This window comes from Planococcus citri, chromosome 1, assembly GCF_950023065.1.
Source record: "Planococcus citri chromosome 1, ihPlaCitr1.1, whole genome shotgun sequence".
NCBI classification, from domain to species: Eukaryota; Metazoa; Arthropoda; class Insecta; order Hemiptera; family Pseudococcidae; genus Planococcus; species Planococcus citri.
This window is the reverse complement of record NC_088677.1, coordinates 9,440,045-9,457,158: the sequence shown is the minus strand read 5'-3', so window position 1 is coordinate 9,457,158 and position 17,114 is coordinate 9,440,045. Positions and strand designations below refer to the sequence as shown.

Genomic DNA, 17,114 nt, shown 5'->3' with positions numbered 1-17,114 from the left:
CTGAGCAAATATATTTACCCACAATTTAATTAAATCTTTCCGAGCTGGTTCCGGCTGGTTTGATTTAATCTGATAAAACCGGTTCAGACTGGTTTGATTTAATCTGATAGAACCGGTTCAGACTGGTTTGATCCAATTTGATGAAACCGGTTTAGACCATGTTTGATAGGATTTGATGAAACTTGTTTAGAAAACTGTTATCAGATATGATTAGATCTACTGAAACCAGTTCGAACCAGTTTGATTAGATAAGCTCAAATTTGCTCGAACTTGTTTGAGCAGACCTTTGTTTATCAGATTTTAGCAGATTTGTATTGATAAGATCTACTCAAACTTGTTCGAACCAGTTTGATTGGATATGTTGAAATAATATGTTTAGACAGATCTAATCAGATCTGAGCAAATATATTTACCCAGGTTTAATCAGATCTCTCCAAACCGGTTCAGACTGGTTTGATCCAATTTGATGAAACTGGTTTAGACCATGTTTGATAGGATTTGATGAAACTTGTTAAGAAAACTGTTATCAGATATGATTAGATCTACTGAAACCGGTTCGAACCAGTTTGATTAGATAAGCTCAAATTTGCTTGAACTTGTTTGAGCAGACCTTTTTTTTCTATCAGATTTTAGCGGATTTGATTAGACTGGTATTGATAAGATCTACTCAAACTTGTTCGAACCAGTTTGATTGGATATGTTGAAATTTGTTTAGACAAAACTGATCAGATCTGAGCAAATATATTTACCCAGGTTTAATCAGATCTCTCCAAACCGGTTCAGACTGGTTTGAATTGATTTGTTCAAATTTGTTTGGGCATAGACTTTTTTGATCGGATCTGTGGAGAAAATATTTAATCAGATTCAATATTAGATGTATTCAAATCTGTTTAGACCAGTTTGATCAGATCAGAACTGTGCATTCCCTTTCCCTGGACCCAATTCGATATCACCAGATGTAATTAGTTCTGCTCAGATCAATCTGCTCATGTTCCCTTTGGGTTTTAGCAACCAATTCCATAATATTTTGAAAAATTCACAAACTTTTTGTGCTCCTCAACACAATATGATCAAAGTGACGTTAATTAATCATCTGAATTTTGCAGGTTAAGAAGCTGCGAAGCAGCATACGGTTTATTGGAGAAGTACGCGAATTCGTATCAACAGGAGGTGAAAATCATCGACGAAAGTTACCAAAAATTAAACGCCCTAACTCCGATCAAATCGCAAGCCATTGAACAAATCGAACCAACTAAGGTATCATTTAACGTTTATTTATTAACCATCATCATGATCATCGTCATCGTCAGTATGAACGATATCGAATCGTATTTTCGACCTTACTATTTAATCCCTGGTAATACTAAATTAACATTAACACGCGGATCTCTAACCAATAATTGGGGGTTGTATATTACATTAATTAAAAACTTGGATGATTTTATAACCTGTGGGATATGATAAATCATCGTAGTATTATAATCTATTTACCTAACAAAAAATAACATAACAAAATTTGAGTTTAATTTTTTGGGCATAGTGTTCTGTCATGGTTGCTGAAATGGATCAAAAAATGAAGATCGGAGATTTCGTGGTGATTTTTTAGTGACCTCCCCCACTGTATATAGCGTAGTATTATGCTATATGAATGAATGAATGTATTTTAAAATATTGTGGGAATTTTTTTTTCTGTTTTTGTTTTGTTCATCGGCGTAGAAATTATTTAAAAATGTTATGGAAAGGATTCCAGCAGTAGAACAAGTTAACATTGACGGTGGTAGATTTATTAGAGAAGCTAAGGTAAGATTTAACACCTATTTACCTATTTTATAGATGGATATAGGATTAGGCTGTAGGCATAGACGTTGATGGGGGGCAATATGAGCAAAAAATTTGATCCAGAGGTGTACCATGATTGTCTCATGGGACGAGTCTTCTGTCGTCTGTAACCCAATTAATATAACTTATTAGAGGCGAACTAACACTCTGCTCTCTCTCTTGCTAACCCGATCGGGGCATACTTGGGTACGTCTACGTGTAGATTTACGACGTACGATTGTTACACTATTGCGAATGGCTGGTGGACGAGGTTCACCCGCAACTGCAGAGTTCGGTTACGAATAAGAAAAAGATCAAACTGGAGTACATGAGCGGATGCGGCGAGGCTGCTGTCTCACACGAGCTGGACATGCTGAATAATCGTTTCGAAGCGTTGATGAACGTGCTGTACGATCGCATCAAACAGATGGTCACACTGTACCCGGATGACGCCGAGTTAAAGGTAAATGGGTTGGATTTTCTTCGCTATTTTTTTTTTTTTCATCATCGGAGTGAGATTTTCTCTCGGGTGCTTGTTGTGTTGCGAATGCAAACAGTGAGGAGACGAACAGATAGGTACGTGAGGAGGAGAAGAGGAGCGAGAAGAAAAAAAAATTGTAAAGGAAATGAACGAAACGACTCGCGACTGGTGAGCTTGATAAGACATCTCGACTTGTCCATATTTGGACAATAGTTTAGCGACTGGTTTGATCGCCACCATAAACCAATGTGTACCTACTTACGTGTGTGGGAAGTTGTAAAGTTGATCAGCTGTGTATGCGAGAATCGAGAAATGGCTCGGTTTGGCGCACCTTTTGCTTCCACGAAAGCTATCCATACTAAGGACATCGCAGACGATGCAGCTAAATGACTTTAGTTTTTTTTTTTACTCGGTACTCTGATTGCATCGCGATTCGCGAGTATTTCAATGCAGACAGTTCTCGGTCTCGTGTAGGGTGTTGGAAGAAGAATAATGGATTCGAGTACTAGCTAATTACAATCACCGAGTGAGATTATTTTTACATCTTTGGCCAGTGTACGTACGTGTGTTTTGGCTGGTTTCGATATCTGCAGTACTATTTTTTTCGCCCAATCGGTGTAAGTTATCGCTTCGACGACGTCGAGAGAAGTTGTTCTACCCACCTGTGCTTCGGTTTTGCGCTGTGGTACGAGAATAGATAGATAGATCAACAATAACACGGTCTCGATGGCTATGGATGGTGTGCATAGTACCAGAAATGCGTTCGATGTCCGATGTCTTAAACGGTGATGGCGCTATAACGGCGGATAGTCAATCAGACATTGGCCAGAAGCTAAACTCGAGGTGCGCCACCGAAAACCGAAACATAACGTGCTGAAAATGAAAGTCGATCGTGGTCTGTCTCTCTGTGTCGCGTTCGTGTGTGTTTTTTTTCCTCCTCGTTTTCGTCTTCTCCTTCTTCGCGGTTTTTTCGGTGTGTGTGTGAGAGTGTGTGATGGGCTAGGAAAATCTAAACACTGAAACGTCGACCAAAAGGTAACGTGCAATTTTTTATCATTTCGACCTCGTAAATTTTTTCGTACGAATTTTCATCAATTTTTTTTTTTTTTAAATTTTGACACGGACACGAGATGAGACAAATCAGTAAAATTACATAGTACTTGACGTGTGTAGTTAGAGAGTATGGTCGTCAACTATTTGTTGTAGGTGGAGGAGTAGGTTAAATTTGGAGCAATATTGCGAGTTAGATATCTATTATTTGTAGGGTATCGGGTACTCTTTTTTTTCTCTCTTTTCTTTTTCCTCTTTTTAAACAATCGTTCAAGGACGATTTCATGATTACATTCGGAAGAAGAGTAACATTATCCAATTAAGACGTTAGATTGCGTATATTTGTTGTAGTTGGTTATTAAACTGTCGTGTCGCCTGTGCTGAAAGATGATACGGCGCGAATTTTTACCAAATAACGCTAATAATTTTTTAATTTGTGTAGGAGTTGGTTTTCAACATGGAGCCTAAACCGTTGAAAACTTTCAGAACCGAGTTCAGTATTTACGAGCAGTCTTCGTCTACGACGTATATTCCATCGCCGGACAGGTATGTTTTTGTTTTTTTTTTGTGTTTTTGTTGTTGTTGTTTAAATTTCGTGATGTTGAATTGATTTTTTTTTTGGCGAAGTCATCGTATTGGTGAATCAGAGTGATATTTTTATAAGGGTGATATTTTGTGTGTGTACAAGGAATGGAATTGCCAGTGGTGTTTGTATTTAGAGTGATGCTGTATAGGATGTGAAGTGATTGAGGTTTTGAAAAATGGAGACGGTTTTTGGATGAATTTGAGGTTGAAGAGAGATACTTACTTATTTTTATGATGTGTGAAAGAATCGTGAAAAGATGTGTAATTTATGATTAAAAATCCTTACTTTTTTTAGGCAAAATAACTCAAGTTTTATCATTGGAAAAATTAAATTTCGAAATGTTTACTACCCATGTTCGATACAACCCAATTTCGTTTATTTTTCTCAATTTCAGAATTTTTCAGACCCCTTCCCCCCTCCCCCTTCAATGAATTTTTCAAAGTCCTTCGAATGTCGAAAATGTTTGTCTGTCCCCCCCCCCTTTTCTCACTCTCCTTCCCTATGATTAAAATTCAAAACAGTTCCAATTATTGTTTTTTTCATCGTATATTTTCTTTAAAAATTGTTTTCTAAAAAGTTTTTAATCTCTCGACTGCTCTCATCATTTTGTAAAATTTTTAGAAATTTTTGAAATAATTGTCTAATATTAAAAATTTGAACATTTTGTTCAAATATTCTAAAATTCTGCTAATTTTTTTTTACCAAAGTGTGAGGACCCATAAGATGGTTTTCCAAAAAAATTCCAGCTGGCTAAATGGATTAAAATGTAGGGTCCTAGTGGGGTTTTAATGACTCAAATTTGTCCAAAAAATGCAAAATTTATGAAAGAATTGAAAATGAGGACTTGTGTGACTGAGTAGTTTAAAAATTATTTTTTTTTAAATGCTGGAAATGGCATAAAAATTTAGAAAAATGATTTTAATTCTGCAGGAATTTTTCAAAATAATACATAATATCAAAAGCGTTGTTATAAATTTTTTTTTGCATTATGATCAAACTCTTTGAAATATATTTTTAGTGAGATTTTATGAATTTTTATGATGTTTTTGTCTTTTTGGTTCGTTTTTGTAAAAATGTCATCGATTTTTCATGTTTTTTTTTTGCAATTATTTCTATGAAAGTGCCAAATTTTTTCGATGATTTGTTTGGTTTATTTTTTTTTTGCCATTAATTGATGTTCTAACGATAATTATGATTCATTATTTTCAATCTTTGTGATATTGTGAAAAAATATTGTTTGATTTTTTTCAATTTTGATGACATTTTCAATAAATTTTATCTGTTTTTTTTTCAACTTGAAATTTTTTCGTGATATTTTTATGAAATTTTAACGATATTATTCTTTTAATTTCTACGTCATTTCGTGAAAAAAATATAATTTTTGTGTGAAAGTGCAAAATTTTTTCGATGATCTGTTTGGTTTATTTTTTTTTGCCATACATTGATGTTTTAACGATAATTATTAGGTATTCATTATTTTCAAACTTTGTGATATTGTGAAAAAATATTGTTGGATTTTTTTTCAATTTTGGTGAAATTTTTAATAAATTTTATCGTTTTTTTTTCAACTTGAAATTTTTTCGTGATATTTTTATGAAATTTTAACGATATTCTTTCAATTTTCACGTCATTTCTTGAAAAATATGACCTTTTTTTGTAATTTTTGCAGTTCTTTTGAGCATTTTGTGATTCATTACGTTATTGTAAAACAATAATTTTACGTATGTTCATATTTAATCAATTTTCCCAATATTTTTGTGTTTGAAAAATTTTTCATTTTTTTTTTTTTTTTGTAAATTTTGGAACCGATTTTGTTCATGTATTTAATTTGCATTTTGAACAATTTTTCCCACCATTTTTATTTATTTTTTCTCGAGAAATGCAACATTTTCATTCCATCTTTGTGTGATCAATTTTTTCAATTTTTTTTTCATTTTGTCTTGAATTTGCATTGTAGGAGAGGGGCGGGGTTCAGGTGGAATAATAAAATTTTCTACTGTGGCTCAAACCAAAAAATGATAAGATTGTGCTTTTTAAAAAAATATCTAAGAACTAAAAACACTATTTTCCTAATGGGAGTAATTTTTTTTAAATTTTTTAATCTCATTTTTTTACTGAATATTTTTGTGATTATTTGATCAATTTGGTATTTTTTTTTTTTTTTTTTTTTTCGAAATAGGGAAGGGAAAATCTTAGATACCTACTTCCAATGTCCTCCCTTTTATGAGGTATCTTGATTGAATCAGCATAAGATATTCTTGTCTATCTCTTTCCCTCCCCCCTGTATTTCAGGATTTTTTTCTCTCGCTTCTAAGGTGGTCCTTATTTATTCTTGTAAAAAAATTTTTGTTAGCGATTTTTTTTACTTCTATTGTTTCAAATTTCGTGTTTCTTTTTTTTTTTTGAAAATCTTTGAAAATTAAGTCGCCTTGGAACCCTCCAAAGTTGGTCAAAATTCTGTTTGAAATTATTCTCAATTTTTGCGTCAAAATTTTTCCAAGTTTAGTAAGTAAGCACCTTTTTTGAAAAAAATCTCTCTTTGCCCCTCAAGCAATGTTGCTCTCTTCCTCTGCATGGAATCCTCAACAGTTGGAAAATAATGAAAACTAATTTTTTCAAAAAAAAAAACATATTTAATTTGTTCAAAAAAAAACTAAGTATAATTTTTTCCAAAAAAAAGAAACTAAAAATTTTTTTTAAAAAAAACTATAATACCCCCTCTATAATTTTTTCACAAAAACTATAATTTTTTCAACAAAAAATATATGTATAATTTTTTCAAAAAAAAAACATTTAATTTGTTCAAAAAAACTATAATTTTTTCCAAAAAAAAAGAAACTATAAATTTTTCTAAAAAACTATAATTTTTTCCAAAAAAAAGAAATTATAAATTTTTCTTTTTCAAAAAAAAAACTGTAATTTTCTCAAAAAACCCTATATTTACCCCCCCCCCCTCCCTCCTCATTATAATTTTTTTTCAGAAAAACTATAATTTTTTCCACAAAAAAAAGAAGCTATAAATTTTTCTAAAAATGAAAAAACTATAATTTTTTCCAAAAAAAGAACCTATAATTACCCCCCTCTCCCTCCTCACTATAATTTTTTTCAGAAAAACTATATTTTTTCAAAAAAAAACCATTCAATTTGTTCAAAAAAAAACTGTAATTTTTTCAAAAAAAAAAAGAAACTATAAATTTTTCTAAAAAAAACCACTATAATTCCCCCCTCCCCCCTAAAACTATAATTTTAAAAAAAAACTATAATCTCGTCTAGAAATGGGATAGGGTTAAATTTTTAAAAAAATGATAGAAAATTTCCAAAAAATGTTCCAAATTCTAAGCGAGAATCGCTCTGAATAATTCCATTTTGTAGGAAAATTGTTCTCTTGGCCCCCTGAACAACGTTAGTTTTCTTGTACGAAGACTTTCAGTGTTGAAAAAAAATTAGAATAACATGAAATGAATAAATATTTTTCATTTTTTTTTGGTCAAAATTCTATAGAATGTTGTCTTGTTGCCCTTTGAAAAAAAAAGAATACTCTTCTCAGTTCTCTTAAGCAAACTAAATTTTAGGAAATTATTTTTTTTTAATGTTCATTTACTTTTTTTTTCGAATTTTAAAAGCAGAGAGCCAGAGATGCCAACTTCATTTGGGGAACTATGGAAGAGAGGTTTTATTTAAAAACGGGAATTTTGATGCAGAATTAAGGATTTTTTTTTCTTTTGTCTTGTGTTTTCTCATCTTTTTTTGGGGGGAGGGGGGGTGAGGAAAAATCTGGTTTTTGAAACCGAATTTATTCAGAGGGCTATGAAGCATGAATTGAAGATTTTTGAACAAATTTTTTATTAGTTTGAATACGTACTTTTTAGTTGTTTTTTTTTCAACTTTGAAGAATTATTTGCAGGGAGACCAATATTGCTCAGGAAATTGAAAGAGGTTTTATCTTGAAAATATTGTTTTTTAAAAGAATTCTAGTGCGGAAATTGTGAATTTGTATGAAAAATTGCCCTTACTTTTTTCTGATTTTTCGACCTTTTGGGTGCTCTTTGAACCATTTTTTGAACTTTGAGTGAAATAAAAAAATATGGAATTATTTGTCTCGTGTAATCCAACAAATTCAGAGGTTGAGAGCGTCAATCAGTGAAATTTTCAATTAAGGACCTCTCTGTTCTCCCCCTCCCTTTGTACTCTCGAGGTGATGATGGTGGATCTATGAGAATGAAGTGTGTTTGAACTTGACTTTATTTCTATCACTTTTTGAAAATATTTTTTCATTATTTTTTTTTTACATAGGATTAAATGGCAAATTGTTCTTTGCCTTTCTAATTCCTCATTCGATACCTTTTTATAAATTTTTTTTCGTATTTTTCACTCTGTTCGCAGGATAACGAACGGCAAAGACACCGTCGATGTATCGTCATCGTCGAACACGTTCTACATCCACGATCCGCGTTCCGAGCGTACTTTCGATTTAGAATCGTCACCTTTATCGGCTGTGAAAATGGGTACCTCGTCGTCGACCCCTCTAAACGGCGGCGGCGTCGGCGGCGTTGCCTACGAATCGATGCATTTCACCGAAATCCGGTCGTTACGTAAGGTACACAAATCGGACTCGGGTACCGGGCCGACTACGGATCGTAACGGTTTCGATATAACCGATATGAAAGGCATCGTGCATCCCGAAACCAAAGAAGTGCTCACCGTCGAAGACGCCATAAGACTGAGAATCTTGGACGTGCGAACGGGTAAAATCGCCGTAGGCGGTATGCCCGGATCGTCGAAGACTACGTATATTAGTATAGAAGACGCCGTCAAGTGCGGTCTAGTCATGCCCGAGTTAGCTGCCAAATTACTAGGTCCGTGCGGCATCAGCAAAGACGGCAGTCAGACGCCGATCTCGTTGCTGGAAGCCATACAACGCGAACTCGTGGACGCCGAACGCGGCCCTATGGAAAGACTGAAGGTGAATTTGGTGGGATCCCTGGGTAAAAATGTTAGCATTGCTGATGGGGATGTAGATGATGGCGAAGGCGACAGCGTCAGCGTTAGTTTATCATCTTCGTCTTCGGGGTCGCAGCGAAGGCCGGTTAATTTGTCGCTTTCGTTGTACGATTTGATATGTTTAGAGTTAGTGGATCGTCGCAGTGGTCTGATCTACGATCGAGATACCGGTAACAGGTTGACAATCAAACAGGCTACGGAGAAGGGTTTGGTTAATGATAAAATTCGCGAGATCGTCGATACAGCCAATGATACGAAAATCACGTTGAACGAGGCGCTCAATCAACGTATCATCGAGAACGAGAAATACCATCATCGATTATCCGGCGAATCGATCACTTTGCACGAGGCTAAAAGGAGAAGACTGGTCATCAAACCGCTCAGCTTGAAGGATTCCGTCGATATGGAAGTGATCGAAGAAAATGGCCAATTCAAGAGTCCCATTTACCGAGTCGATGTGCCCTTACTAGAAGCCATCAGATTAGGTGTGCTGGACGCCGATCTACATAAAACAGTCGTGAACAAACAAACGGGTCAATTGGTCACTTTGGGCGATGCTCTGAACGACGAGATCATCACACCTACCGCATTCTACGTGGATAAAAAAAGCAAAGAGATGATCCCTGTGCAGACCGCTGTTGAAATGGGTCTACTGTACTCGGTAGCTGTTAAATCGGTCTTCGATATAGCCGCATTTCGACTCGAACGCAGCGACGAATACGTGGATTTGAATCGAGCTCTGGATACAGGGCTGGTGAAGAAGCAAGGCAACAAGGTATGCTACAGATTCAACGGTAAAATGATACCGGTCGACGAAGCGGCTGAAAAGAACTGCTGCAGACCGGAAGTGCTGAAAATGTTATCGAAGAAGGTGGGTATCAAGAGAGAGTCGGGGTCGGGGGGAGAAATGACCGTGATGGAGGCTGCTGTGTTCGGTTACATTAATCCGAAAACTGGTATTTTGGTGGATAAGTCGAAAAATCGAGATATTCCTTTCAACAAAGCGATCAAAAAGAAGCTCGTTACCGCCGAAGGGGTGGCTACGTTGAAAAGCCTGTTGGCTATTTCGTTATCGACTCAAACTATCACGAAAACCGTGGTCAGATACGCGACCACGGTTCAGCTGCCGAGCACCAATACCGTGGAATCGTTCGAGTTGGGTATTTCACATAAAACCCTGGATGACGAGAAGCCTTCGGTCGAAGATGAAGCTCCTGCGGCTAAAACCAGCAGCAAATCTCCGATTAAACAGAAACTCATCAAGATGCTGGAACCTTTGCAGATGAAACAAGAGCAAGATGCTGGTCAAGTTGCTGATACGAGACAGAAGACCAAAGACGTGGATCGATTCGAGGTACCTCCAGAAGGATGGGATCTGGAAACAGCCATTAAAGAGAAGTACTTCGATCCTGTCACCGGTCTTTTTATCATTCCTGGTACCGATCGATTGGTCTCGTTCGAAGAATGCGTGAACTTAGAGATTATTAATCCTAAATCGGCCATAGTCGTCGAATCGAACAAAGGACGTAAGATATCTTTAGAAAGGAGCTTGGAGAAACAGATTTTGAACTGTACAGGGCATTACTTGGTCCAAGAAGATGAACGTATTACGATGAAAGAGGCTATAGATAAATCGATGATTTTGTTCGTTACGAATTCGGCCCCAGCTGTGAAAAAAGATAGCCCTAGATTCGTCCAGTTTGCTAAATTCACTCTGGCTGATGCCGAAGACCAGCAGCCGAGCATGGAACCTGTGCAAATCCGACCGAATACGATTTTCGATCCTGAGACTGCCTTGGTTATCTTCGTTGATCGGAATTCCTCCGATAATATCGTGAACGCTGTGAAATCAGATAAAATAGATCCGAATCAGATACGAATGGCTGTCTCTCCGGGGCTCGAGATGAGCTTACAAGAAGCTGTGGAAAATGGTCTGGTTGATTTGGAATCGGAAACGTATCGAAATCAAGATGGGCAAGAGATGAATCTGAATCAGGCTATTAAAACAGGAGTGCTGGCTATTTTGGGATGCTCTTTAGTAGCTGCTAAAAAAGTTAGCGATACTATGAGCTCGATTCGAGTCACGAGTAGTCCGGAAGATGCTTCGAAACCTTCTCTTTGTCGTCTAGAATCGACTTCTATTCCATCCGATGACGATGAAGGTCCTTCGTTGGCTCAATTGACCAGAAGTCGAGTCACTACCGAACCTAAGTACTTGGTTTCGATCGGTAAAGCTACCAAGACTGTATCCCCTACGATCGAAGGAGCTCGACCAGTGATTCTGCAGAAAATGAGGAAAAAGAAAGTGAAACCGAAGGATGCACTGAACAGTGGTTTGATCGATCAGACTACTGCCGAGTTATTCGAAAGTCTAGAGAATATGACCGGTTCGGATGGCAAAAAGTTGAGCTTATTCGAAGCTTTAGACTTGACCAACGCTAACCCGAACGCTAAACTAATTCGCGATCCTCAACGAGGTGATATGATCTCGATCAAAGAAGCTGTAGAACGAGGTATATTAGATGATTCGACTTCTTCGATCAAGCTGCTGATACCGATTGCCAAAAGCCTCTCACTGCCAGATCTGCTACGTCAAGGTTTGGTTGAAAATGGACGAATTATTCATCCCGAAACCGGTACGAATATCTCGTTACCTGAAGCCATAGCTTGCGATATTGTCGATCCATTATCTCACATCAAAGATCCAACTTCGGGTAACGTGCTAACCTTGGAGGATGCCATTAAGGAAGGCATCGTGGGTGAAAATCTGCAGATCAAGACTCGTCTAGGAGATGTAGTCGACCTCGTAGATGTCACAGTTAGAGAAGGAGACGATATATTTGTCGGCGAAGAAGAGAATAATCCGGCTCATTTGCCTCCTGCCGGAATGACGTTACCGGTTGCTTTACAAAAAGGGTTCTACAACAGCGACACTAATGAGATCAAGCATCCGTTGACTGGTGAAATGAAACCTCTAGAGGTGGCTATCAGAGAAGGTCTCATAATGTCGGTGCCATTCTACGAGACCCTCGAGCAATCCGAAGTTGTGGTGATTGGTAACAGCGTAGAGGATAACTTCGCCATGTCTAAAGCCGAATACGACGCTGTTGACGAGTTCCTGCAGAGCTACGATGATAATTCGGCTAAATTCAAGGATCCCAAGAACGGAGCAATGGTTACTTTCGAGGAAGCTGTGCAGAAAAACATCGTTAGTCCAGATATGGTGATTTACGATAAGAAATCGCAGTCGACGTTGAAGCTAAGAGAGGCCATCGAGAGTGGCCTAGTCGATCCTGAAAAAGGCACTGTGAAAGATACCGCTGGAAAGAGCATATCTGTGAAAGATGCTGTTAAATTGGGTATGCTGACTGTGCTAGGAGCTCCTCTACTGGCTGGTAAATTAGTAGCTGATGCTTGTCGTAAAGGTAGCCGAAAAGCTCAACCAGGAACCTCCGGCGGACCTACTTGGGATAATTATATCACGATTACCAAACACCTGACGCCGAAAGATCTGGCTTTACGAGGTGTCTACGATACGAAAAATCAGATATTTCTGCATCCGGAGACCGGAGAAGAAATCACGTTCAGGAACCTGATCCTGAACGAGAACCTGTTCAGAGTAAACAACATCTACGTTAAAGATTTAGAAGAAATAGACTCGTATTTACCCATACAAAGCGCCCTGACTTTCGAATTGGTCGATAACGACGAAGGTTTCATGACAGATCCGAATACCGAACGCAGAATCACGTTCTTCGAAAGCGTCAAACTGGGCTGGATCACTGAGCTGGATTCGCCTCGACAGAATCGTACTATTATAGGGGTAACTTTCGAAGAAGCCATCGAGGCTGGTATAGTCGACAGAAGGACGTGTAAAGTGAACGTTGAACCTGGGCAATTACTCGATCTACATGTCTGCTTAACGACTGGTTTCATTATCGCTGAATCTGTCTCTGTTCGGAATCCATTCACTGATGAAGTTCTATCATTGACCGATGCTGTGGATTGCGGTATGGTTGATTTAAATGTGGGTATTTTGAGAATATCCGATGCTCAGTTCGATATGGCGTCTGCGTTCGCCAAAGGACTCGTGTTCCCGTGCAGGAAACCGGTTTGTTTGGTGGCTGTGGTGAGAAATGGCAGATATAACAGGAATAAGAATAAAATAGTCGACGATACCACTGCTGATTTGATCACATTGGAGGAATCAATCAGTAGACAGATCGTTGACCCGACTTTAGCCGAATGCAAAGATATCAAATCGAACGAATACGTGATTCTGGATAAAGCGATGAACTGCGGCTTGGTCAGCAACTGCTGCTTGAACAACACCATCACCGGTAAACCGATCAAACTCGATACTGCCATCAGCGAGAAACTAATTATCAACAGACCGTTCAAAATGAGCCTAATGGATGCGGTTCTGTGTGGTTATTACGATCCGAAGACCGGTAAGGTGCTAAATCCTTGCACCGGATCGTGGCAAACGGTTCAGGAAGCTATTGAAGCTCAATTCATCGACATAGACGAGATTAAAATCAAAGACGTGATTCACGATAAATACCTGCCTATTCATCAAGCCATCTGCGACGGTTTAATCGATCTGAAAAAGGGTCTGGTTTTGGTCCCCGTTGAAATGAACTTCGCTGCTGCCATAGATAAGAAGTACATGGTGATGGAAATACCGAGCTCGAGTGGTCAGCCCAGAGCTGAGGATAAAAAACGCAAGATAATGAAACTGGTCGTCGATCCTTCTTCGGTGATATTGAAATACGATAATAAAACGTTGAGCTTCGAGCATGCCATCGACGAGGGTATCATAGATCCGCAAAAATCACTGGTTAAAATAGGTCAGCGTAAGATATCCTTCCACGAAGCGATCGATGCTGGTATACTGATCGAGGTTCGTCGACCGATGACCCTGAAAGAGGCTATAAATAAAGGCGTTTTCGATGAAAAAACCGGTCTGTTTTTAGACCCGAATATCGGTAAATACCTGACGCTGAAGGAAGCCATCGAGAAAAACCTACTGGATCCGAATTCGGTGCTGGTCAAAGATACCAGAAGTGACCCTGCTAAGAAACTGGCTCTAATGGAAGCCCTATCTGCGGGTCTGATCAACGGAGACACTGCAACGATCGTGAATCCAGCTACCGGAGCGAAGGTGTCGTTGATCCAAGCCTATAACGAGGGATTAATCTTGGATAACAAGACCATGATGCCTTTGCAGAAAGCTCTGGATCTCGGATTCTACGACGAAGCCGATGGTAAAGTAATCAATCCGAATAGTGGCGATAAGTTAACCCTGAAGGAGGCCACCAAGCAACGTGTCATCAACTACGCCACTCCCTGTTATTGGGATAAAGCCAACGAGAAAGTGCTATCGCTGAAAGACACCTGCGATCGTGGGTTAATCGACGATATCCACGGCAGGTTCCGTACACCGAGACATAACAAGAGCTTGAACCTGGCCGAAGCGAGTAATCTCGGATTCATCGTCAAAATAGAGAACATAGGGTTGTACGAAGCTTCGGTGATGGGTTTTTTCCACGAAGGCTTGTACGTGAATCCGGAAAATGATCGCAGACTGACCCTTCGCGAAGCAGTGAAGCAGAATTTAATCGATGCCGAAGCTTCGCTGGTGAAATCTCTAGAATACGATAGCTTCGTAAAGCTGCCGCAAGCTGTAGAGCTTCGTATCGTTGACGACGTATCGGGTGTCTACGCTATGCCCAAAAGCAGCGAACAAATCGCCTTCAAGGAGGCTTGCAAAAGAGGTCTGATTATTCCAAACTTCGATAAATTACTCAACGACTCCGTCGAATATTCGCATTTCGACGATAAAACCGGCACGATCGTCGATCCGGTCACGTCTCGTTGTATATCGATCCAGGAAGCCATCGAGAAAGAAATAGTCAGCTCCGGAGTTGTGTTGATCAAAGATCCGAAAAATGACGAATACAAATTGCTCAACATTCCATCGATCGATGGTCAAATTGTACCCAGAGAAGAACCTGTGGTGGCTGCTCGTGCTGCTCAAGAGAAGAGTAAAAAACGTCACCAACAAGATCTGAAAATCGTCGACGGTTTAGAATGCACGTTGCAATTCGCCATCGAAGAAAGACTACTGAATCCGCAAATGGCTGTGATGCGAAGTACAACAACGTGTCGAGAGTTTTGCCCCGTTTGGACTCTGCTCGACGATAAAATCATCGAACCCAAGATGACAATCAAATTTACCTCGAGTGGCTGTGAACAAGTGCCTCGCAAAGCGATCTCAAGACGTGGCGATGTCTACGTCAAGAAACCCTTCTCGTTGGCCGAAACGGTGCAATCGAAGAGTCTCAATACGAAGACAGCCTCGTTTAAAGATCCTGAAACCGAGGCTGTGGTTTCGCTCAAAGATGCCCTGGCTGTAGGGTTCATTGATCCGGACTCGGCGTTGGTGAAAGATTACACCAATGTGAGGCTCTTGAAATTGGACGAGTCGATCAAGAAAGGTATCTTCGATGCGGATAAAAACACCATAATCGATTCGAACTCGTCCAGACTGTATAACTTGGCCGAAGCGCTAGATAACGGACTAGTCGTCACCGATAGTCTGCCCTTAATGGAGGCCCTGCATTTCGGCCTCTATAACCCTGTTACCGGTTTATTCAACGATCCTTTCGAAAGCGCGAGAAAAAGCGACGTCTTCGCCGGCTCTAGTACGAAAACTAGACGTAAACTGACCCTAGACCAATGCGTAAAAGTAGCTATAATCGATCCGAAGTCGTTCTTCGTCAAAGATACAACCGAAGGCGCTATTCTCACTTACGATCAGGCTGTCGATAAGTTCATCTTGGACGCTATCGGCGGTAAATACCTGGAGGCGGCGAATAATCGAACGATGGATTTGCTGAAGGCCAAAAATCACGGATATCTGGTGCCAGCTAATGCCAGGGTGAGTTTTCACTTCAAAGGTGGTGGTTTTGGCTACCAGCTATATATATATGTTTTTTTTCAAGATATTTTGGCTTTTTATGTGTTCATTTTTTGATTGATGAGTTTTTTTTTTCGATATTTGGTTCGAGGGTTTCGAAGGCGGATTGATTGGTGGAAAGTGGAAAGTGGAGGGGGAGGGGAAAGAGTCTATTTTTAGATTTTATGAAATTTAAGTGATTTCAATAAGATGAATATGGAATTTTGGATCTTTAAATCCGAATACCCCCCCCCCTCCTCATTCCCCCTCCAAGGGCTCACAGATTGAATATTATGAAATTTTTTCCATTTTTTTTTTCAATTCGCGACAAAAGTCTTGCTGTTTTTTTTTACGATTACTTCAATGATTCGTTTCAACTTTTTTTTTGAGCATTTTTGAAAAATTACAGGTTCAAATTTGTTAGATTTTTTTACTCGAAACATCGACTCAATTTTGAATTCAATGTTCTTGACTTGAATAATGCTCACGAAATTGGAGATGAAAGTATTTGAATTTCTGCAAAATTTTGATCCATTTTCAAAGGCAGTATGGCAAATTTTTCATAAATATCGAAATTCATGATAAAATTTTGAGGCTGAAATTCTTCAAAATTGCTCTAAAAACATTGTCGTTGAAGTATTTGAATTTCTCACAAAATTTTAATGTATTTTGATTCGTCGTAAGAAAGTTTTTCAAAACTTCCAAAACTTTTAGTCAAATTTTAGGTAAGAATTCTTCAAAATTGCTCAATTTTCATTGCAAAATTCAAAACTCTTCAAATATTATAACTCTCATTTTGTTTGATTTCATTTAATTTTGGACTCAGAATTCTGAAAAAAATTTTCAAAAAACATTTTCGTTACAATATTCAAATTTTTTGAAGATTTTTCAATCATGTTGATAGGTTGCTTGATACTTTTTCGAAAATCTCAAAGAATTATTACCTAATTTCACGTTCAAAATCCTTTGAAAAGTGCTCAAAAAACATTTTCGTCAAAGTATTTGAATTTCTCACAAAATTTTAAGTCATTTTGATTGGTCACACGACACTTTCAAGAATATCAAAAGTCAGTATCCAATTTTGGAGTTGAAAATTTTTCAAAATTGCTCGACAAATATTTCGTTTTGAATTTTGAATTTCCCCTGAAATTTCAACCATTTTTTGATGGGTCACGTGACACTTTCAAAAATCATGACCCCCCCCCCCATTTCGGGCT

At 38.2% G+C, this 17,114-nt stretch overlaps 1 protein-coding gene across 18 annotated transcripts in view; it reads left to right on the top strand.

Moving 5' to 3' along the window:
• shot (dystonin-like protein short stop) overlaps positions 1–17,114 on the top strand; it is a 301,090-nt gene that overhangs the window by 218,203 nt on the left and 65,773 nt on the right. For 15 of the 18 annotated variants that reach the window (XM_065366458.1, XM_065366399.1, XM_065366419.1 and 12 more), the window contains 5 exons: positions 1,107–1,257; positions 1,717–1,800; positions 2,042–2,281; positions 3,792–3,895; positions 8,319–8,898. In XM_065366458.1, coding sequence (XP_065222530.1) covers positions 1,107–1,257; positions 1,717–1,800; positions 2,042–2,281; positions 3,792–3,895; positions 8,319–8,898 — 1,159 coding nt within the window. The remainder of the gene's footprint in view (positions 1–1,106; positions 1,258–1,716; positions 1,801–2,041; positions 2,282–3,791; positions 3,896–8,318; positions 8,899–17,114) is intronic. The other 3 variants (XM_065366472.1, XM_065366488.1, XM_065366480.1) reach the window with 2 other exon arrangements.